This window comes from Scyliorhinus torazame, chromosome 7, assembly GCF_047496885.1.
Source record: "Scyliorhinus torazame isolate Kashiwa2021f chromosome 7, sScyTor2.1, whole genome shotgun sequence".
Classification (NCBI taxonomy): Eukaryota; Metazoa; Chordata; class Chondrichthyes; order Carcharhiniformes; family Scyliorhinidae; genus Scyliorhinus; species Scyliorhinus torazame.
In genome coordinates, this window is record NC_092713.1 from 3,314,803 (window position 1) to 3,337,481 (window position 22,679).

General features: G+C 50.0%; 1 protein-coding gene across 3 annotated transcripts in view; it reads left to right on the forward strand.

Moving 5' to 3' along the window:
* LOC140426007 (guanine nucleotide exchange factor VAV3) overlaps positions 1-22,679 on the forward strand; it is a 705,672-nt gene that overhangs the window by 278,120 nt on the left and 404,873 nt on the right. For all 3 annotated transcript variants that reach the window (XM_072510280.1, XM_072510278.1, XM_072510279.1), the window contains exons 6-8: positions 9,956-10,048; positions 10,295-10,363; positions 13,752-13,855. In XM_072510280.1, the coding sequence (XP_072366381.1) occupies positions 9,956-10,048; positions 10,295-10,363; positions 13,752-13,855 (266 nt within the window). The remainder of the gene's footprint in view (positions 1-9,955; positions 10,049-10,294; positions 10,364-13,751; positions 13,856-22,679) is intronic.

Consider the following 22,679-nt stretch of genomic DNA (forward strand, 5'->3'; position numbering starts at 1 on the left):
GATGGTGGGTGTGTCCGGGACCAGGGGCCACAGTCTGAGGACACGGGGCAGACCATTAGGTACAAGGGGCTGGCTTAGCACAGTGGGCTAAATTGCTGGCTTTGAAAGTAGACCAAGGCAGGCCAGCAGCACGGTTCAATTCTCGTACCAGCCTCCCCGAACAGGCGCCGGAATGTGGCGACTAGGGGCTTTTCACAGTAACTTCATTTGAAGCCTGCTTGTGACAATAAGCGATTTTCATTTTCATTTCATTTAGTACAGAGATGAGGAGAAATGTCTTCACCCAGAGAGCCTGTGGAATTTGTTTCAAGAAACAGTTAGATAACGCACTCGGGGCGAAGGGAATAAAAGGATATGGGGGGAAGGTGGGATCTGGGTATTGAGTTGGATGATCAGCCATAATTATGATGAATGGGGGAGCGGCCTCGAAGGGCCGAATGGCCTCCTCCTGCTCCTATTTTCTAAGTTTCTATGTTTCTAGTCAGAACGCACCTGGAACAATGTGTGTTGCAGAGGTTGTGACTCACCTGAACAATGCCTGGGGCTTCCTCAGGTGTACAGGGTGGAGGCCACCAGCAACCCCCGGTAGGGGGAGCACCTGTCAGGTGGGTCTTCCTGATTCAGTGTCACAGGGTCATTCAGGTCCATCTTCCAGCCTCAGCGTGCTCCTGGAGATCCATCTTTTGCAGGAGGTCCATCCCGTTCCTTCAATGGTGGGTCAGTGATGTTGGGGCCTTTTCAACACGGTGACCGGATATGATGGTGGGACGGCCACAGTCAGGCCCACCCCTCCCCGGAATATGCCACCCAGTCCCCGGTATATAATTAATGAGGTTGGGGCTGGAAGATACATTGTGGTTTCCTATCCGCCTCCACAGTATGAAACATTCCAGATCCCCATCCCTGTCACAGGAATTCATCCCTGAAGTGAGAATTCTGCCCAATGACGCAAAACGGACTCAGACGTGAAGTGGGAAATCCTCCAGTGGCAACGGAAATGCCCAGCTGTCTTTGTCGATGTTTAAACGTGTTCATCATGTGATGTGGGCGGAACTGGCTGGCTCAGCAATTATGGCCCATCCCTAATTGCCCTTCAGAAGGTGGCGGTGAACTGCCTTCTTGAACCGCCGCAGTCTTCGTGGTGTAGGTACACCCACTGTGCTGTTAGTGAGGGAGTTCCAAGATGTTGCCCCAGCGAAAGTGAAGGAATAGCAATATATTTCCCAGTCAGGGTGGTGAGTGAGTTTGAGGGGAACCTCCAGGTGCTGGGAATCCCAGGTATCTCCACAGGTGGTGGGTACCAAGGTATCTCTCAGGGTGGTGGGAATTCCAAGTATTTCTCCAGGTGCTGGGTTCCCAGGTATCTCTCCAGGTGGTGCGAATACCAGGTATCTCTCCAGGTGGTGGGAATACCAGGTATTGCTCCAGGTGGTAGGAATCCCAGGTATCGCTCCAGGTGGTAGGAATCCCAGGTATCTCTCCAGGTTGTGGAAATACCAGGTATCTCTCAAGGTGGTGGGTTCCCAGGTATCTCTCCAGGTGGTGGGAATACCAGATATCTCTCTAGGTGGTGGGAATGCCAGGTATCTCTCCAGGTAGTGGGTTCCCAGGTATCTCTCCAGGTGCTGGGTTCCCAGGTATCTCTCCAGGTGGTGGGAATGCCAGGTATCTCTCCAGGTGCGGGTTCCCAGGTATCTCTCCAGGTGGTGGGAATACCAGGTATCTCTCCAGGTGGTGGGAATACCAGGTATCTCTCCAGGTAGTGGCTTCCCAGGTATCTCTCCAGGTGGTGGGAATACCAGGTATCTCTCCAGGTGTTGGGGTTCCCAGGTATCTCTCCAGGTGGTGGGAATACCAGGTATCTCTCCAGATGGTGGGAATACCAGGTATCTCTCCAGGTGTTGGGGTTCCCAGGTATCTCTCCAGGTGGTGGGAATACCAGGTATCTCTCCAGATGGTTGGTTCCCACGTATCTCTCCAGGTGTTGGGGTTCACAGGTATCTCTCCAGGTGGTGGGGCTTGCAGATATCTGCTGCCTTGTCCTTGGACAGGTCACGAGTTTGGAAGGTGCTGACAAAGGAACCTTGGTAAGTTCCTGCACAAAATCATAGAATGGATTCAGCACTGAAGGAGTCCATTCAGCCCATCGTATTTGTGCCCGCCCTCTGCAAGAGCAACTCAGCTGGTTCCACATCTGTGCTTTACCCCTGGAGCCTTCTTGTTCTTTCTCTTCAGATAATGATACGATTCCCTTTGAAAGTCACGATTGAACCAGCTTCCAGCTCAGGCAGAGCACACCAGAACCCTAACCACTCACTGCGCAAAATACATTTCCCTCTTCTCACCATTCCTCCTTTTACCAATCCCATTAAGTTGGTGCCCTCTCCTTCTCCATTTTACGCCACTGGGAAGATTCTCTCTCGGTTCAGATCCTTTGTGATTTCCATCTTCTCTGAACAATGCAGCCGCAATTTCTCCTAAACGTCTCCTAATTCCTGAATCAAACGCTCACTAACTTTGCAATCCTGAATGATCAGCCTCTTATCCTGGGGCAGCACGGTAGCACAGTGGTTAGCACAGTTGCTTCACAGCCCTGGGTTCGATTCCTTGCTTGGGTCACTGTCTGTGCGGAGTCTGCACATCCTCCCCGTGTGTGCGTGGGTTTCCTCCGGGTGCTCCGGTTTCCTCCCACAGTCCAAAGATGTGCAGGTTAGGTGGATTGGTCATGATAAATTGCCCATAGTGCTTAAAAAGGGGAGGTCTTACTGGGATAAAGGGGATGGGGTGGAGGTGTGAGGTTTAAGGGAGGTGCTCTTTCCAAGGGCCGGTGCAGACTTGATGGGTCGAATGGCCTCCTTCTGCACTGTAAATTCTATGATCCTGAGTTTCTGCGCCGACCAGCTGAGCAATCTCTCAGCGTCCACTCTGCCAAAGTCCTGTCCAATCTTTGTGCTTTAATGAGGGGCTGGTTTAGCACACAGGGCTAAATCGCTGGCTTTTAAAGCAGACCAAGGCAGGACAGCAGCACGGTTCAATTCCCGTACCAGCCTCCCCGAACAGGCGCCGGAATGTGGCGACTAGGGGCTTTTCACAGTAACTTCATTTGAAGCCTACTTGTGACAATAAGCGATTTTCATTTTCAAATCGCTTCTCATTCTCCGCAGGGCCATTGTGTATTGACTCAGTTTATTCAACTTCTGATCGTCGGACCACCCTCTAATTCCTGGGACCATTGAACCTTCGCTGTTTGCCTCCAATGCAAACATCTCCTTTTTTAGACGTGAAGACCAAAACTGCACACGCTGGGTGGAATCCAGCAACCTCGCTAGCCACAGGCTCAAATCCCGTCATGGCTGCCAAACCTCGGGAATGGCCAAAGATGGGATTTGTGCCAGCGAGATGCCAGTTTGAGACCTTCCCCTTCCCCCACCGATGATGTAATCCTGAAACAAGAATGATCCCTGGAATGAAGAGCTTGTCGTATGAGGAAAGGTTGAGGACTCTGGGTCTGTACTCGTTGGAGTTTAGAAGGTTGAGGGGGGATCTTATTGAAACTTACAGGATACTGGGAGGCCTGGATAGAGTGGACGTGGAGAGGATGTTTGCACTTGTAGGAAAAACTAGAAGCAGAGGACACCATCTCAGACTAAAGGGACCATCCTTTAAAACAGAGATGAGGAGGAATGTCTTCAGCCAGAGGGTGGTGAATCTGTGGAACTCTTTGCCGCAGAAGGCTGTGGAGGTCAAATCACTGAGTGTCTTTCAGACAGAGATAGATAGGTTCTTGATTAATAAGGGGATCAGGGGTTGGAACATAGAACAATACAGCGCAGTACAGGCCCTTCGGCCCACGATGTTGCACCGAAACAAAAGCCATCTAACCTACACTATACCATTATCATCCATATGTTTATCCAATAAACTTTTAAATGCCCTCAATGTTGGCGAGTTCACTACTGTAGCAGGTAGGGCATTCCACGGCCTCACTACTCTTTGCGTAAAGAACCTACCTCTGACCTCTGTCCTATATCTATTACTCCTCAGTTTAAAGTTATGTCCCCTCATGCCAGCCATTTCCATCCGCGGGAGAAGGCTCTCACTGTCCACCCTATCCAACCCCCTGATCATTTTGTATGCCTCTATTAAGTCTCCTCTTAACCTTCTTCTCTCCAATGAAAACAACCTCAAGTCCATCAGCCTTTCCTCATAAGATTTTCCCTCCATACCAGGCAACATCCTGGTAAATCTCCTCTGCACCCGCTCCAAAGCCTCCACGTCCTTCCTATAATGCGGTGACCAGAACTGTACGTAATACTCCACAGCTGCAACATGACCTCCCGACTCCGGAACTCAATCCCTCTACCAATAAAGGCCAACACTCCCTAGGCCTTCTTCACAACCCTATCAACCTGGGTGGCAACTTTCAGGGATCTATGTACATGGACACCTAGATCCCTCTGCTCATCCACACTTTCAAGAACTTTACCATTAGCCAAATATTCCGCATTCCTGTTATTCCTTCCAAAGTGAATCACCTTCCACTTCTCTACATTAAACTCCATTTGCCACCTCTCAGCCCAGCTCTGCAGCTTATCTATATCCCTCTGTAAACTGCTACATCCTTCCACACTATCGACAACACCACCGACTTTAGTATCGTCTGCAAATTTACTCACCCACCCTTCTGCGCCTTCCTCTAGGTCATTGATAAAAATGACAAACAGCAACGGCCCCAGAACAGATCCTTGTGGTACTCCACTTGTGACTGTACTCCATTCTGAACATTTCCCATCAACCACCACCCTCTGTCTTCTTTCAGCTAGCCAATTTCTGATCCACATCTCTAAATCACCCTCAATCCCCAGCCTCCGTATTTTCTGCAATAGCCTACCATGGGGAACCTTATCAAACGCTTTGCTGAAATCCATATACACCACATCAACTGCTCTACCCTCATCTACCTGTTCAGTCACCTTCTCAAAGAACTCAATAAGGTTTGTGAGGCATGACCTACCCTTCACAAAGCCATGCTGACTATCCCTGATCATATTATTCCTATCTAGATGATTATAAATCTTGTCTCTTATAATCCCCTCCAAGACTTTACCCACTACAGATGTGAGGCTCACCGGTCTATAGTTGCCGGGGTTGTCTCTGCTCCCCTTTTTGAACAAAGGGACCACATTTGCTGTCCTCCAGTCCTCTGGCACTATTCCTGTAGCCAATGATGACATAAAAATCAAAGCCAAAGGTCCAGCAATCTCTTCCCTGGCCTCCCAGAGAATCCTAGGATAAATCCCATCAGGTCCCGGGGACTTATCTATTTTAAGCCTGTCCAGAATTGCCAACACCTCTTCCCTACGTACCTCAATGCCATCTATTCTATTAGCCTGGGGCTCAGCATTCTCCTCCACAACATTATCTTTTTCCTGAGTGAATACTGACGAAAAATATTCATTTAGTATCTCGCCTATCTCTTCAGACTCCACACACAATTTCCCATCCCTGTCCTTGACTGGTCCTACTCTTTCCCTAGTCATTCGCTTATTCCTGACATACCTATAGAAAGCTTTTGGGTTTTCCTTGATCCTTCCTGCCAAATACTTCTCATGTCCCCTCCTTGCTCGTCTTAGCTCTCTCTTTAGATCCTTCCTCGCTACCTTGTAACTCTCCATCGCCCCAACCGAAACTTCACACCTCATCTTCACATAGGCCTCCTGCTTCCTCTTAACAAGAGATTCCACTTCCTTGGTAAACCACGGTTCCCTCGCTCGACGCCTTCCTCCCTGCCTGACCGGTACATACTTATCAAGAACACGCAGTAGCTGATCCTTGAACAAGCCCCACTTGTCCAGTGTGCCCAACACTTGCAGCCTACTTCTCCACCTTATCCCCCCCAAGTCACGTCTAATGGCATCATAATTGCCCTTCCCCCAGCTATAACTCTTGCCCTGCGGTGTATACTTATCCCTTTCCATCATTAACGTAAACGTCACCGAATTGTGGTCACTGTCCCCAAAGTGCTCTCCTACCTCCAAATCCAACACCTGGCCTGGTTCATTACCCAAAACCAAATCCAACGTGGCCTCGCCTCTTGTTGGCCTGTCAACATATTGTTTCAGGAAACCCTCCTGCACACACTGTACAAAAAACGACCCATCTATTGTACTCGAACTATATCTATATCTGTATATGGTTATGGGGAGAAGGCAGGAGAATGGGGAGGAGAAAATATCAGCCATGATTGAATGGCGGAGCAGACTCGATGGGCCGAGTGGCCTAATTCTGCTCCAAAGTCTTGTGGTCCTATGGTTTAATGAAATGTAAACCTGACTTCCATACATTTTAATAAATATACACATTATTGCATGGTTTGACACGTCATGCCCCATGGTGACCCCCCCGCCCTCCGCCCCAATTCCCCTATCACCATGACAACACAGCATGGACCACCTCTGCTTTTCAAAAACATAAACGAGTTGTGCTGACCATGCCTGGGTGCAGAGGTGCTGTAGCTCCCGGGGGTTAGGGCCATTCTGGGCACTGTCAGGAGGCAATGCTGGGGTGGGGGGGTTCCCCTTTTCCATTGAGGCGTTCCCCTTTTGTATGTGGGTTTGGGGTTGTTCCCTTTATCTGCTGGGGGGGGGGGGTGTTGCTCGTGTCCGTGGGGAGGGGGGTGCCGATGTCCGTGGGGGTGTCTCTTACATTTAGCTTTGAGATCTGGGTGCCCTTTAAAAATGGCGCCTGATCTCAGATTCCCAGTGTTGCTGGTGTTTTTAGGCCCCGCCCCTCCAGCTGGCTGGTTGATCCTTGCCAGAACTCTGAGATTGCAAAGTGCTTTGCAATCAGGTGAGAAAAGACATCTGTGAATCTGGCAATTTTTATTCAGCTTTTTTCTCCTGAGCCAACACTGTGTAATTCTCGAAAATTGCAGCCAATATTTCAGTGTGACTGCCCAAAGACCTGGACAGTTTTATCAGGATGTTTTTATTCTGTATTCCAATCCCCTTCACAATATTTGTCTTACTAATTAATTGCTGAAGCTCAGTGTTAACTTCCGGCATTCGTTCTGTCCACAGCTAAATCTGTCTGAACATCAACATTCACAAATCCACTTCAATGTCATTCTGCATTAATATTCTGACAAGCAAAGTTCACACTTTCTGACATTATACACTGTCTGTCATCTTGTGCCCACTGACTTAACCTGCCACCTTCATCGATCTGTGCACATCTCGCCTCTGCTCCCCACTCCCTTTACAATTGTATATCTTTTATTTAATATGGTCTCCCTGCACTGTTTGGACCAAAGTACATAAGTAAAGAAATGCTGAGAAAAGACACGTGCTATCAAAGTTTTTCATTTTGCAGTCATCAGGATAGCTCACAGAAACTTTCCAACCGTAATGGGGGAAAATCAATTTACACTGCATGAGAATAATAATAATAATTGCTTATTTTCACAAGTAGGCTTCAATGAAGTTACTGTGAAAAGCCCAGGAGCGCTGATTGGTTGCCAAGTGGACTCTGATTGATGGCGATGTTGTCATGAAGAATGCAGCATGGAACAGTTAACTGCTTTGTTCAAATTCAAACCAGGCAGGTCTTCTCTGATTGGTCAAGGCATTGCGGTGAGAATGAACCGGGGAATGGCTGTTTATATACTTGGGTGGAAAATGGCTATTCCCTAAGCTTTTGCTTAGTTGAAAAAGGTGCAATGTGTGCACATGCTCCTTCTGTCTGCAAAGGACAGGGCCGTGTGTGTGAATAGATGGAGCTTCTAACATGTGTAAGTGAGCCACACTACAAGCCTGATTGACAATCTTAAACTAGTTTTCAGTGAAACTCTTAGCACAATCAGGACTGTTTAGCAAATGCTGTCCAATCTCAGAATCACATCTAATGTTAGACACTGTATTTTGAGCTTTGCAAGCACGGGCTGGTTGAATACGGCAGTGCTTTGAACAAAGCTGGGAAGTTAACTGTTCCACGCTGCATTCTGCTTCCACCAATCAGAATTCATTTGCCAACCAATCAGCATGCTCTTCTCATTATTGTTCCCCCATTACATGGTCATACATAGAAACACAGAAAATAGGAGCAGGAGGAGGCCATTCGGTCCTTCGAGCTGCTCCCCCATTCATTATGATCCTGGCTGATCATCAAGTTCAATACCCTGATCCCGCCTCCCCCCCATATCTCTTGATCCTTTTAGCCCAAGAGCTGTATCGAATTCCTTCTTGAAATTGCACACCGTTTTGGCCTCAACTACTTTCTGTGGGAGTGAATTCCACAGATTCCCCGCTCTCTGGGTGAAGAAATTTCTCCTCACCTCAGTCCTAAAAGGTTTACCCCTTACCCTCAAACTGTGACCCCTAATTCTGAACTCGCCCACCATCGGGGACATTCTTTCTGAATCTCCTCTGTCTAATCCTGTTGGAATCTTTAAGTTTCCATGAGATCCCCTCACTCTTCTAAACTCCAATGAATACAATCCTAACCGACTTAGTCTCTCCTCATCTGACAGTCCCACCATCCCAGGAATCAGCCGGGTAAACCTTCACTACACTCCCTCCACAGCAAGAACATCCGTCATGTAATAAACACGTCTTTCGGGACTTGTGGGAGGAAACCGGAGCACCCGGAGGAAACCCACGCAGAGACGGGGAGAACGTGCAGGCTCCGCACAGACAGTTACCCAAGCCAGGAATCAAACCCGGGTTCCTGGCGCTGTGAAGCAACAGTAATAATTTGCTTTCCTAGTTTTGCTCCTGAAGCAGATAACCTCACATTTTTCCACATTGTGCTACGTCTGCCATGCAGATGCGCACTCACTCAGCCTGTCCAAATCCCGTTGAAGCATCTTTGCATCCTCCTCACAGCTCACCCTCCCACCCAACTTTGTATCATCTGCAAATTTGGAAATATGACATTTAGTTCCCTCGTCCAAATCATTAATATATAATGTGAACAGTTGGGGTCCTAGCACCGATCCCTGCGGTACCCCACTAGTCACTGCCTGCCAATCAGAAAAAGACCCAATTATTCCAACGTTTTGCTTCCTGTCTGCTAACCAGATTTCTATCCATCTCAAGACACTATCTGTAATCTCAAGACGCTTTAACTTTACACATTAATCTGTTATGTGCGACCTTGTCGAAAGCCTGAAAGTCTAAATAAACCACATCCACCGGTTCTCCCTGGTCAACTCTACTCGTTACATCTTCAAACAATTCTGGTAGATTTGCCAAGCATGATTTTCCTTTTGTAAATCCATGCTGACTTTGGAATTTACAGTGCAGAAGGAGGCCATTCGGCCCATCGAGTCTGCATTGGCCTGTGGAAAGAGCACCCCACCCTACTTTATCTGTTATTCATTTAAAAAAAAAATTTAGAATACCCAATTCATTTTTCCAATTAAGGGGCAATTTAGCGTGGCCAATCCACCTACCCTGCACATCTTGGGACGAAAACTGTGCAGACCCGGGGAGAATGTGCAAACTCCACACAGACACTGACCCAGGGCCAGGATCGAATGCAAGATCTCGGCACCATGAGGCAGCAGTGCTAACCACTGCACCATCATGCTGCCCTTGTCTGTCATTCATGTCATTCACTATCCATGTAACCCTCGTCAACATCAACTCCCATCCCTCCCCCCTTCCCTCAATCCGACAGAATCTCTGAGCTTCTCTAATCCTGGCCTCTTGGCTGCCTGGGACCAAAACTATTCCCGAAGCTCCTCACAGTCCCTATCTCTCTCTCCTCCTTTCAGATACTCCTCAAGCACCACCCCTCTGTTTAAAGCCTGTGGCCAGCTGTCCTAATGCCTCCTTCCTGGTTCAATGTTAGGTTTTGCCTGATAACAGTCCAGTGATGTCCCCGGGATGGTTTATAGGTGTTAGACGAATGTAAGTTGTTGTTGTTGTGTGAATACCCTTCTCTGTTCCTCCAGAAACAGATTGAGACGGATATTCGCAGCTGCTGCCTTCTGGAGATCAAACAGACAGAGGAGAAATACACCGAGACACTCGAATCGATCGAGAAGGTACATCTCCCTGTCCGCTTTCTCCTCAATCCCTACCCTCAGCCAGTCCACCTCCTCCCCTTGACCAAACGCTCACTGCAGTTCCATTCTCTCGTGTCTCTCAGCCTGGACAGCGGTCCTGAGGTAAGCAGTGAGTGTCACTGACCCAGACTCAGGAAGCGTCTGTCCAGCGAGCACTGAGATAGTGCGAAGGGAGATTGGAGCAAAGTGCCGTCCAAAACACTAACTCCTGGATTTATTTTTCAGCATTTTATGTGCCCACTGAGGCGGGTTTTAGCCGCAGAAGAGATGGACGTCATATTTGTTAATATTGAGGTACGTGAGAGGGGGAGAGGGGCAGGTTGTGGAGAGGGGCAGGAGGTGAGAGGGGTGATGGGAAGAGGGGAGGCAGTGGAGGAGGGAGAGAGTGTGTGGTGATGAGGGAGCGGGAGGGAGTGGTGGAGGGGTAAGTGGAGGAAGGGGGCAGGATGGGGAGGGAGTGGTGGAGGAGGGAGGGGTGGGTGTTGAGGAGGGATGAGGGTCGGGAGGGGGAATGGATCAGATTTTCTTCTGGGCTTCGGGACATTGCCGTTGAGGCGGAAGGGGCCCCAGGTCCCCAGGTACATGGGTCACTGGGTCACTGGTCTCTGGGTCACTGGGTCTCTGGGTCACTGGGTCTCTGGGTCTCTGGGTCACTGGGTCATTGGGTCTCTGAGTCACTGGGTCACTGGGTCTCTGGGTCACTGGGTCACTGGGTCTCTGGGCCACTGGGTCTCTGGATCACTGGGTCACTGGGTCTCTGGGTCACTGGGTCTCTGGGTCACTGGGTGTCTGGGTCTCTGGGTCACTGGGTCACTGGGACACTGGGTCACTGGGTCACTGGGTCTCTGGGCTACTGGGTCTCTGGGTCACTGGGTCACTGGATCTCTGGGTCTCTGGGTCTCTGAGTCACTGGGTCACTGGGTCTCTGGGTCACTGGGTCACTGGATCTCTGGGTCTCTGGGTCACTTGGTCACTGGGTTTCTGGTCACTGGATCTCTGGGTCACTGGGTCACTGGGTCTCTGGGTCCCTGGGTCACTGGGTCACTAGATCACTGGGTCTCTGGGTCACTGGGTCACTGGGTCTCTGGGTTGCAGGCTGCTTTCTGATTGGCTGCCTCCATCCTCGCAGACTCTCAGTCTGGTCCAATCAGAGGCAGTCACACGGGCAGAGCAGCTGAGGAATCTCTGAGGCGATGAGGTTCCATCACCCTGGAGACAGGGTCAGAGGGGAATTTTTAATTTTATATTCCACATGGATAAGTGGGTAGACCCTTTGGATCGGAGGGAAACCCCTCCACTTGGAGATTGAGGCCTCAGGAGCTGTCCTTCCCCCGGAGCCTCTTCCAGGGCGTCTGGCTCCTGCAGGCGACTGCATGAAGCTGCTGGTAAAACCGACCCTCCCAGACCACCCACCCACCCAGACCACCCTCCCAGACCACCCACCCACCCAGACCACCCTCCCAGACCCACCCACCCACCCAGACCACCCACCCAGACCACCCACATCGTTTAAAGAGAGTCTGACTATTTATATTGACTGCCGTCCTCCCTCCACACCTCCTCTCCTCAACACCCACCCCTCCCCCTCCTCAACACCCACCCCTCCCCAACACCCACCCCTCCCCCTCCTCAACACCCACCCCTCCCCCTCCTCAACACCCACCCCTCCCCCTCCTAAACACCAACCCCCCCTCCCTCAACACCCATCCCTCCCCTCCTCAAAACCCACCCTCCCCTCCTCAACACCCACCCCTCCCCCTCCTCAACACCCACCCCTCCTCAACACCCACCCCTCCCCCTCCTCAACACCCACCCCTCCCCTCCTCAACACCCACCCCTCCCCAACACCCACCCCTCCCCCTCCTCAACACCCACCCCTCTCCCTCCTCAACACCCACCCCTCCCCCTCCTCAACACCCACCCCTCCCCCTCCTCAACACCCACCCCTCTCCCTCCTCAACACCCACCCCTCCCCCTCCTCAACACCCACCCCTCCCCCTCCTCAACACCCACCCCTCCCCTCAGCAGCCACCCCTCCGCCCTCCTCAACACCCACCCCCTCCCCCCTCCTCAACACCCACCCCCTCCCCCCTCCTCAACACCCACCCTTCCCCCTCCTCAACACCCACCCCTCCCCCTCAACACCCACCCCTCCCCCTCCTCAACACCCACCCCTCCCCCTCCTCAACACCCACCCCTCCCCCTCCTCAACACCCACCCCTCCCCCTCCTCAAAACCCACCCCTCCCCCTCCTCAACACCCACCCCTGCCCCTCCTCAACACCCACCCCTCCCCCTCCTCAACACCCACCCCTCTCCCTCCTCAACACCCACCCCTCCCCCTCCTCAACACCCACCCCTCCCCCTCCTCAACACCCACCCCTCCCCCTCCTCAACACCCACCCGTCCCCCTCCTCAACACCCACCCCTCCCCCTCCTCAACACCCACCCCTCTCCCTCCTCAACAGCCACCCCTCCCCCTCCTCAACACCCACCCCTCCCCCTCCTCAACACCCACCCCTCCCCTCCTCAACAGCCACCCCTCCGCCCTCCTCAACACCCACCCCTCCCCCTCCTCAACACCCACCCCTCCCCTCCTCAACAGCCACCCCTCCGCCCTCCTCAACACCCACCCCTCCCCCTCCTCAACACCCACCCCTCCCCTCCTCAACACCCACCCCTCCCCCTCCTCAACACCCACCCCTCCCCTACTCAGCACCACCCCTCCCCTCCTCAACATCCACCCCTCCCCCTTCCTCAACACCCACCCCTCCCCCTCCTCAACACCCACCCCTCCCCTACTCAACACCCACCCCTCCCCCTCTTCAACACCCACCCCTCCCCCTCCTCAACACCCACCCCTCCCCCTCCTCAACACCCATCCCTCCCCTCCTCAAAACCCACCCTCCCCCTCCTCAAAACCCAGCCATCCCCCCTCAACACCCACCCCTCCCCCCTCCTCAACACCCACCCCTCCCCCTCCTTAACACCCACCCTCCCCCTCCTCAACACCCACCCCTCCCCCTCAACACATACCCCTCCCCCATCAACACCCACCCCTCTCCCCCTCAACACCCCCCCTCCCCCCTCTCCTCAACACCCACTCTTCCCTACCCCTCCCAACTGCTCACTGGGAACCATCCAATACCACTCTCCACTATTGGACCCCATCCCCTGGGACCAGCAAAAATCAACCGAGGGGCAGGGAGAGGGTGAATGCGGGGGTGTGAGAGAGAGAGTGGGTGTGGGAGAGCGAGAATTAGTGACTGAGAGAGGAAGTGTGATGGCGGGGAGAGGGAAGGGTATCTGTGGGTGTTTGTTCCCGTAACAGCCTCCCCGAACAGGCGCCGGAATGTGGTGACTAGGGGCTTTTCACAGTAACTTAATTTGAAGCCTACTTGTGACAATAAGCGATTTTCATTTCATTTGAGTGGGGACAGGTACGTCCGTGGTCGATTGTGAGTGTTTGTCTGTTTATGTGACTGTGAACATTAACCTGGACACTGGACAGAAGTCGCCTGATCTTCATCAAACGAGTCTTTCTGAGGAATATACAGGAAATATACGAATGAAATGTTATAATTTCCAGAGAATCTGCAGATGAACCCAACGGGTGTGAATGGGAAGCTGCTGTTATAAATGGGCTGATTTTATGTCCAATTTCTTTCTGTTCCTGATCCCAGGCTTTAGTTAAAGTTCACAGAGACTTGAATGAAGATGTGAAGAATGTCATTATGTCGAGGAATGATCAGAATCTCTATCAAATCTTCATCAACTACAAGGAAAAGTATGGAGGGTTCCGATTGATATGTTTGTATTGGATTGTAATCCATGAGAATTGCCGCTTTGTAAAGGTTCCGTGTTGCTCATGAGAACACTGTGAACCAGGTTAATAGGCTCGAACAGGCTGATATTAAGAAGGAGGATGTGCTGGAAATTTTGAAAAGCATCAGGATAGATAAGTCCCCTTACTTGATGGGATGTACCCAAGGTTACTAGGGGAAGCGAGGGACGAGATTGCTGCGCCGTTGGCGATGATCTTTGCGTCCTCACTCTCCACTGGAGTAGTACCGGATGATTGGAGGGAGGCGAATGTTGTTCCCCTGTTCAAGAAAGGCAATAGGGAAATCCCTGGGAATTACAGGCCAGTCAGTCTTACGTCTGTGGTGAGCAAAATATTGGAAAGGATTCTGAGAAACAGGATTTATGATTATTTAGAAAAACATAGTCTGATTAAAGATAGTCAGCATGGCTTTGTGAGGGGCAGGTCATGCCTCACAAACATCATTGAATTCTTTGAGGATGTGACGAGACACATTGATGAAGGTCGGGCAGTGGATGTGGTGTATATCGATTTCAGTAAGGCATTTGATAAGGTTCCCCATGGTAGGCTCATTCGGAACATCAGGGGGCATGGGATACAGGGAAATTTGGTGTCTGGACACAGAATTGGTTGGCTGAAAGAAGACAGCGAGTGGTAGTGGATGCAAAGAAGTGGAAGGGTGGGTTAGTAAGTTTGCCAATGACACGAAGGTTGGGGGAGTTGTAGATCGCGTTGAGGGCTGTTGCAAGTTACAACAGGACATTAACAGGATGCAGAGCTGGGCTGAGAAGTGGCAGATGGAGTTCAACCCAGATAAATGTGAAGTGATTCATTTTGGAAGGTCGAATTTGAATGCTGAATCCAGGGTTAAAGGCAGGATTCTTGGAAGTGTGGAGGAACAGAGGGATCTTGAGGTCCACGTACATAGATCCCTCAAAGTTGCCACCCAGGTTGATAGGGTTGTTAAGAAGGCGTATGGTGTGTTTGCTTTCATTAACAGGGGGATTGAGTTTAAGAGCCGCGAGGTTTTGCTGCAGCTTTATAAAACCCTGGTTAGACCACACTTGGAATATTGTGTCCAGTTCTGGTCACCTCATTATAGGAAGGATGTGGATGTTTTGGAGAGGGTGCAGAGGAGATTTACCAGGATGTTGCCTGGACTGGACGGCATGTCTGATGAAGAAAGGTTGAGGGAGCTAGGGCTTTTCTCACTGGAGCAAAGAAGGCAGTGAGGGGACTTGATAGAGGCGTACAAGGTAATGAGAGGCATGGATAGAGTGGATAGCCAGAGACTTTTCCCCAGGGTAGAAATGGCTGTCATGAGGGGACATCATTTTAAGGTGATTGGAGGAAGGTGTAGGGGAGATGTCAGAGGTTCTTTACACAGAGAGTGGTGGGTGTGTGGAATGCACTGCCAGCAGAGGTGGTGGAGTCAGAGTCATTCGGGACATTTAAGCGACTCTTGGACAGGCACATGGACAGCAGTAAATTGGAGGGGTGTAGGTTAGGTTGATCTTAGATTAGGATAAGTGATTGGCACAACATTGTGGGCCGAAGGGCCTGTACTGTGCTGTACTGTTCTATGTTCGATATTGAACAAAGAGAACAGCAGAAGAAAACCCTCCCAGGAGTCCCCCCCCCCCCCTCTCCCAGGAGTACCCCCTCTCTCTCACCCACCAGGACTATAGAAACTTGATCACAGAGTCACATCTAATGTTGGACACTGTGTTTTGAGTATTGGGGAATGGGTTAATTGGGTAAGGCCTCTACATTGCTCATTGCAAACAGGGTTGTGCTGTTTGATACCATCCGCCAGACTTTGGAATTACAAATCCGGCATTACACCAGCTCTGAAATTCATATCCCACACTATTTATTTGTGTGTTAGACAGAATGTCGATATGGCTGAACGGCAGCTTCCTGTTCGTGATGAATAAATAGCACTCGTGACATCCTGTACAGTCGCAGCGGGAAACAGTTTTGAGATACCTTATCCTTCCATGGTAATCTGAGGTAGACTGGACACTAGACTGGAGATACAGAAGTCTGAGAACACGCACGAACAGACTCAAAAACAGCTTCTTCCCCACTGTCACCAGACTCCTAAATGACCCTCTTATGGACTGACCTGATTAACACTACACCCTGTATGCTTCATCCGATGCCAGTGCTTATGTAGTTATATTGTATATGTTGTGTTGCCCTATTATGTATTTTCTTCTTATTTTCTTTTCTTCCCATGTACTTAATGATCTGTTTGAGCTTCACGCAGAAAAATACTTTTCACTGTACCTCAGTACACGTGACAATAAACAAATCCAAATCCACTTTTCAAGGTGTACAAAATTATGAGGGGGAGAGACAGAGTGGGCAGGATAAAATAGTTTCCCTTGGCGGAGAATTCTAGAACCAGGGGACACAGATTCAAGATAAGCAGCAGAAGGTGTAGAGGGGACACGAGGAAGAACGTTTTCACACAGAGGGTAGTGGGAGTCCGGAATTCGCTGCCCGAGTTGGTGGTGGAGGCAGAGACCCTGAACTCTTTTAGAAAGGACCTGGATCTGCACCTTCAGCGCTGTCAGCTGCAGAGCTGTGGGAGGGTGGGATTAGAAAGTGCACCTGGGTGTTCGCACGCTGGCATGGTCAAGATGGGCAGAATGGGCTCCTTCTGTGCTGTACATTTTCTAAGATTCTATGAAGTGACGGCCTTAGGCCTGTTTACGAGTTTGCACGATTGGACAACATTTGGTAAATAATCTTCATTACGCTGACAAACAATTTAAGATTGTCAGCTGTGTTCTTTAATGGAGGATTTTCAGTATTGCTGAAAACAGACATTTTATTGAAGCTTTTCACCCGGCACTCATCACGAGGTGCCAGCTGTGTTCACAGTGTGGTGCAGTTTCATGTACTGGAAGCTACATATATCAATACATGGGGCCCTATTCTTTGCAGACAGAAAGAACATGTATACACATTTCACCTGCTTCAGCTCAACAAAATAAGTGTTAGCCATTCGCCGGTTCATTCCTCAGGGCAGTGCCTTGACCAATCAGAATCAAGCTGCCTGGTTTAAATTTCAAACAATGCTTGGCAGTTAACTGGTGTGTTGGACAGAATGTCTGTATGGCTTAACGGCAGCTTCCTGTTAGTGATGAATACCACTCGTGTCATTACTGTACAGCAACTGGTGCATTCTCCATGTAATGCCTCTACCAATCAGAGTTCACTCACTAACCAACCAGCATCCTCTTCTCATGCAATATAAAGTTGCTGTTTCCCCTGACGCTGGTATCTTGTGATTGTCGTGATGAGTGCCGGGTGAAAAGCTTCAATAAAATGTCTGTTTTCAGCAATACTGAATATCCTCCATTAAAGTACATTTCATTCTGCATTGCTCCTCGTTTCTCTCCATTAATCTATAGCTGATTATACTGTGATCACTATAACCGAGATGCTCCTCAATTGTGACATTCTCCATTTGACCATTCACATTCCTTAGAAATGGACCCAGCAATGGCTGCTTTCCGATTGGACAGGAAACTTACTGATGATGAAAATTCATCTGAAGACATGTCCTTCACCATCCTCAACACAATCACTGCCCCCATTCAACATTGCGATTGTGAAAGTCTCTCATTACCATGTTACTGTGCCCCATGATCCCCTCAATAACCTGTTTGAACATCTGTTCCTTTACCTTCTTCCCACTCGTTGGAAAACACATCCTGGTTCCTCTGCTGTTTCCTAAATCCGTCTTCTTTCCGCTTGCTCTCTGTGCGGGTTACAGAGTTCTGCTTTCTTCCCTCTGCTGCATTTACTCCTCTTACCCCAGCTTTCATCCTCCCTCTCCTCTTCCCCGCTTGTACTCCTCACTCACCGTCCCTTTCCCCACTCTATTCCACCCCCCTCCTGCGATCTTCCCCCCCCCCACCACCATCGCTCCCATCCATCTGACTGTCTCACTTTCTATCCCACTTACTTTCTATCCCCCTTTTTTTTCTCACGCCCTTGCCCCCCGTTTCTCGCTCTCCATTTCCTCTCTCCGTTTCTCTCTCCCCCTTTCTCTCGGTTTCTCTCCCCCCTTTATCTCCGTTTCTCTCTCCCCCTTTCTCTCTCTCCATTTCTCTCTCTCCATTTCTCTCTCCCACTTTCTCTCTCTCTGTTTCTCTCTCCGTTTCTCTCTCCGTTTCTCTCTCCATTTCTCTCTCTCGGTTTCTCTCTCTCCATTTCTCTCTCTCGTTTCTCTCTCCATTTCTCTCTCTCCATTTCTCTCTCTCCATTTCTCTCTCTCCGTTTCTATCTCCCCCTTTCCATCCCTCTGTTTCTCTCTCCATTTCTCTCTCTCCGTTTCTCTCTCCCCCTTTCTCCATTTCTCTCTCCATTTCCCTCTCTCCGTTTCTCTCTCCCCCATTCTCTCTCTCCGTTTCTCTCTCTCCGTTTCTCTCTCTCCGTTTCTCTCTCTCCATTTCTCTCTCTCCGTTTCTTTCTCTCCATTTCTCTCTCCATTTCTCTCTCTCCGTTTCTCTCTCCGTTTCTCTCTCTCCGTTTCTCTCTCTCCATTTCTCTCTCTCCATTTCTCTCTCCCCCTTTCTCTCTCTCCATTCCTCTCACCATTTCTCTCTCTCCATTTCTCTCTCCATTTCTCTCTCTCCGTTTCTCTCTCCCCATTTCTATCTCCCCATTTCTCTCTCTCCGTTTCTCTCTCCCCCATTCTCTCTCTCCGTTTCTCTCTCCCCCATTCTCTCTCTCCGTTTCTCTCTCCATTTCTCTCTCTCCGTTTCTCTCTCCCCCCTTCTCTCTCTCCATTTCTCTCTCCATTTCTCTCCCCCCATTCTCTCTCTCTGTTTCTCTCTCCCCCTTTCTCTCCGTTTCTCTCTCCGTTTCTCTCTCTCCAGTTCTCTCTCGATTTCTCTCTCAGTTTCTCTCTCCGATTCTCTCTCTCCATTTCCTCTCTCCGTTTCTCTCTCCCCCTTTCTCTCTCTCCGTTACTCACTCCCCCTTTCTCTCCGTTTCTCTCCCCCCTTTCGCTCCGTTTCTCTCTCCCCCTTTCTCTCTCTCCATTTCTCTTTCTCTGTTTCTCTCTCCATTTCTCTCTCTCCATTTCTCTCTCTCCATTTCTCTCTCTCCGTTTCTCTCTCCCCCTTTCTCTCTCCGTTTCTCTCTCCCCAATCTCTCTCTCCATTTCTCTCTCCCCCTTTCTCTCTTCCCCTTTCTCTCTCTCCGTTTCTCTCTCCCCCTTTCTCTCTCCCCTTTCCCTCTCTCCGTTTCTCTCTCCATTTCTCTCTCTCCGTTTCTCTCTCCCCCTTTTTCTCTCTCCATTTCTCTCTCCATTTCTCTCTCTCCATTTCTCTCTTTCCGTTTCCCTCTCTCCGTTTCTCTCTCCCCCATTCTCTCTCTCCATTTTTCTCTGTTTCTCTCTCTCCATTTCTCTCTCTCCGTTTCTCTCCCCCTTTCTCTCTCTCCAGTTCTCTCTCCATTTCTCGCTCTCCATTTCTCTCTCTCCGTTTCTCTCTCTCCATTTCTCTCTCTCCGTTTCTCTCTCCATTTCTCTCTCTCCATTTCTCTTTCTCCATTTCTCTGTCTCCGCTTCTCTCTCCCCCTTTCTCTCTCCCCCTTTCTCTCTCCCCCTTACTCTCTCTCAGTTTCTCTCTCCCCTTTCCCTCCCCCTTTCTCTCCGTTTCTCTCTCTGCGCTTCTCTCTCCCCCTTTCTCTCTCTCCCCTTTCCCTCCCCCTTTCTCTCTCTCCATTTCTCTCTCTCTGTTTCTTTCTCTCAATTTCTCTCTCCATTTCTCTCAATTTCTCTCTCCATTTCTCTCTCTCCGTTTCTCACTCCATTTCTCTCTCTCCGTTTCTCTCTCTCCATTTCTCTCTCCCCCTTTCTCTCCATTTCTCTCTCCATTTCTCTCTCTCCGTGTCTCTCTCACCGTTTCTCTCTCTCGATTTCTCTCTCCCCCTTTCTCTCTCTCCATTTCTCTCTCCATTTCTCTCTCTCCGTTTCATCTCTCCTCCTTTCTCTCTCCCCCATTCTCTCTCTCCGTTTCTCTCTCCCCCATTCTCTCTCCGTTTCTCTCTCTCCATTTCTCTCTCTCCGTTTCTCTCTCCCCCTTCTCCCTCTCCATTTCTCTCTTCATTTCTCTCTCTCCATTTTTCTCTCTCCGTTTCGCTCTCTCCTTTTCTCTCTCCCCCATTCTCTCTCTCCGTTTCTCTCTCCGTTTCTCTCTCCATTTCTCTCTCTCCGTTTCTCTCCCCATTTCTCTCTCTCCATTTCTCTCTCTCCGTTTCTCTCTCTCCGTTTCTCTCTCCTCCATTCTCTCTCTCCATTTCTCTCTCCGTTTCTCTCTCTCCATTTCTCTCTCCCCCTTTCTCTCTCTCCAGTTCTCTCTCCATTTCTCGCTCTCCATTTCTCTCTCTCCGTTTCTCTCCATTTCTCTCTCTGTTTCTCTCTCTCCATTTCCTCTCTCCGTTTCTCTCTCGCCCTTTCTCTCTCTCAGTTTCTCTCTCCCCTTTCCCTCCCCCTTTCTCTCCGTTTCCCTCTCTTCGCTTCTCTCTCTTTCTTTCTCTCTCTCTGTTTCTCTCTCCCCCTTTCTCTCTCTCAGTTTCTCTCTCTGCGCTTCTCTCTCCCCTTTCTCTCCCCCTTTCTCTCCATTTCTCTCTCCCCCTTTCTCTCTCCCCCTTTCTCTCCGTTTCTCTCTCCGTTTCTCTCTCTCCATTTCTCGCTCTCCGTTTCTCTCTCTCCGTTTCTCTCTCTCCATTTCTCTCTCTCGTTTCTCTCTCCATTTCTCTCTCCCCCATTCTCTCTCTCCATTTCTTTCTCCCCCTTTCTCTCTCTCCGTTTCTCTATATCAATTTCTCTCTCCCCCTTTCTCTCTCTCCGTTTCTCTCTCCCCCAATCTCTCTCTCCATTTCTCTCTCTCCGTTTCTCTCTCCCCTTTCTCTCTCCCCTTTCTCTCTCCCCCTTTCTCTCTCCGTTTCTCTCTCAATTACTCTCTCTCCATTACTCTCTCCCCCTTTCTCTCTCTCCGTTTCTCTCGCTCTCTGTTTCTCTCTCCCCCTTTCTCTCCGTTTCTCTCTCTGTTTCTCTCTCTCCATTTCCTCTCTCCGTTTCTCTCTCCCCCTTTCTCTCTCTCCGTTTCTCGCTCTCCGTTTCTCTCTCTCCATTTCTCTCTCCCCCTTTCTCTCTCTCCATTTCTTTCTCCCCTTTCTCTCTCTCCGTTTCTCTCTCTCCATTTCTCTCTCCCCCTTTCTCTCCGTTTCTCTCTCCCCCAATCTCTCTCTCCATTTCTCTCTCTCCGTTTCTCTCTCCTCCTTTCTCTCTCTCTGTTTCTCTCTCCCCTTTCTCTCTCCCCCTTTCTCTCTCCCCCTTTCTCTCACCGCCTTTCTCTCACTCCATTTCTCTCTCCCCCTTTCACTCTCCCCTTTCTCTCTCCCCTTTTCTCTCTCTCCATTTCTCTCTCCATTTCTCTCTCTCCATTTCTCTCTCCATTTCTCTCTCTCCGTTTCTCTCTCCCCCTTTCTCTCTCTCCGTTTCTCTCTCCCCCATTCTCTCTCTCCGTTTCTCTCTCCCCCATTCTCTCTCTCCGTTTCTCTCTCTCCATTTCTCTCTCTCCGTTTCTATCTCCCCCCTTCTCTCTCTCCATTTCTCTCTCCATTTCTCTCTCCATTTCTCTCTCCATTTCTCTCTCTCCATTTTTCTCTCTCCGTTTCTCTCTCTCCGTTTCTCTCTCTCCATTTCTCTCTCTCCGTTTCTCTCTCCTCCTTTCTCTCTCTCTGTTTCTCTCTCCCCTTTCTCTCTCCCCCTTTCTCTCTCCCCCTTTCTCTCACCCCCTTTCTCTCACTCCGTTTCTCTCTCCCCCTTTCACTCTCCCCTTTCTCTCTCCCCGTTTCTCTCTCTCCATTTCTCTCTCCATTTCTCTCTCTCCATTTCTCTCTCCATTTCTCTCTCTCCGTTTCTCTCTCCCCCTTTCTCTCTCTCCGTTTCTCTCTCCACCATTCTCTCTCTCCGTTTCTCTCTCCCCCATTTTCTCTCTCCGTTTCTCTCTCTCCATTTCTCTCTCTCCGTTTCTCTCTCCCCCCTTCTCTCTCCCCCATTTTCTCTCTCCGTTTCTCTCTCTCCATTTCTCTCTGTCCGTTTCTCTCTCCCCCCTTCTCTCTCTCCATTTCTCTCTCCATTTCTCTCTCCATTTCTCTCTCCATTTCTCTCTCTCCATTTTTCTCTCTCCGTTTCTCTCTCTCCGTTTCTCTCTCCCCCATTCTCTCTCTCCCTTTCTCTCTCTCCGTTTCCCTCTCCCCCTTTCTCTCCATTTCTCTCCCCCCTTTGTCTCCGCTTCTCTCTCCCCCTTTCTCTCTCTCTGTTTCTCTCTCCATTTCTCTGTCTCCGTTTCTCTCTCCCCCTTTCTCTCTCCGTTTCTCTCTCCGTTTCTCTCTCCGTTTCCCTCTCTCCGATTCTATCTCCCCCTTTCCCTCTCTCTGTTTCTCTCTCCATTTCTCTCTCTCCCTTTCTCCCTCCCCCTTTCTCTCTCTCCATTTCTCTCTTCATTTCTCTCTCTCCATTTCTCCCTCCTCGTTTCTCTCTCCCCATTCTCTCTCTCCGTTTCTCTCTCTCTGTTTCTCTCTCCCCCTTTCTCTCTGTTTCTCTCTCCATTTCTCTCTCTCCGTTTCTCTCACCATTTCTCTCTCTCCGTTTCTCTCTCTCCGTTTCTCTCTCTCCATTTCTCTCTCCCCCTTTCTCTCTCTCCGTTTCTCTCTCCATTTCTCTCTCTCCGTTTCTCTCTCACCATTTCTCTCT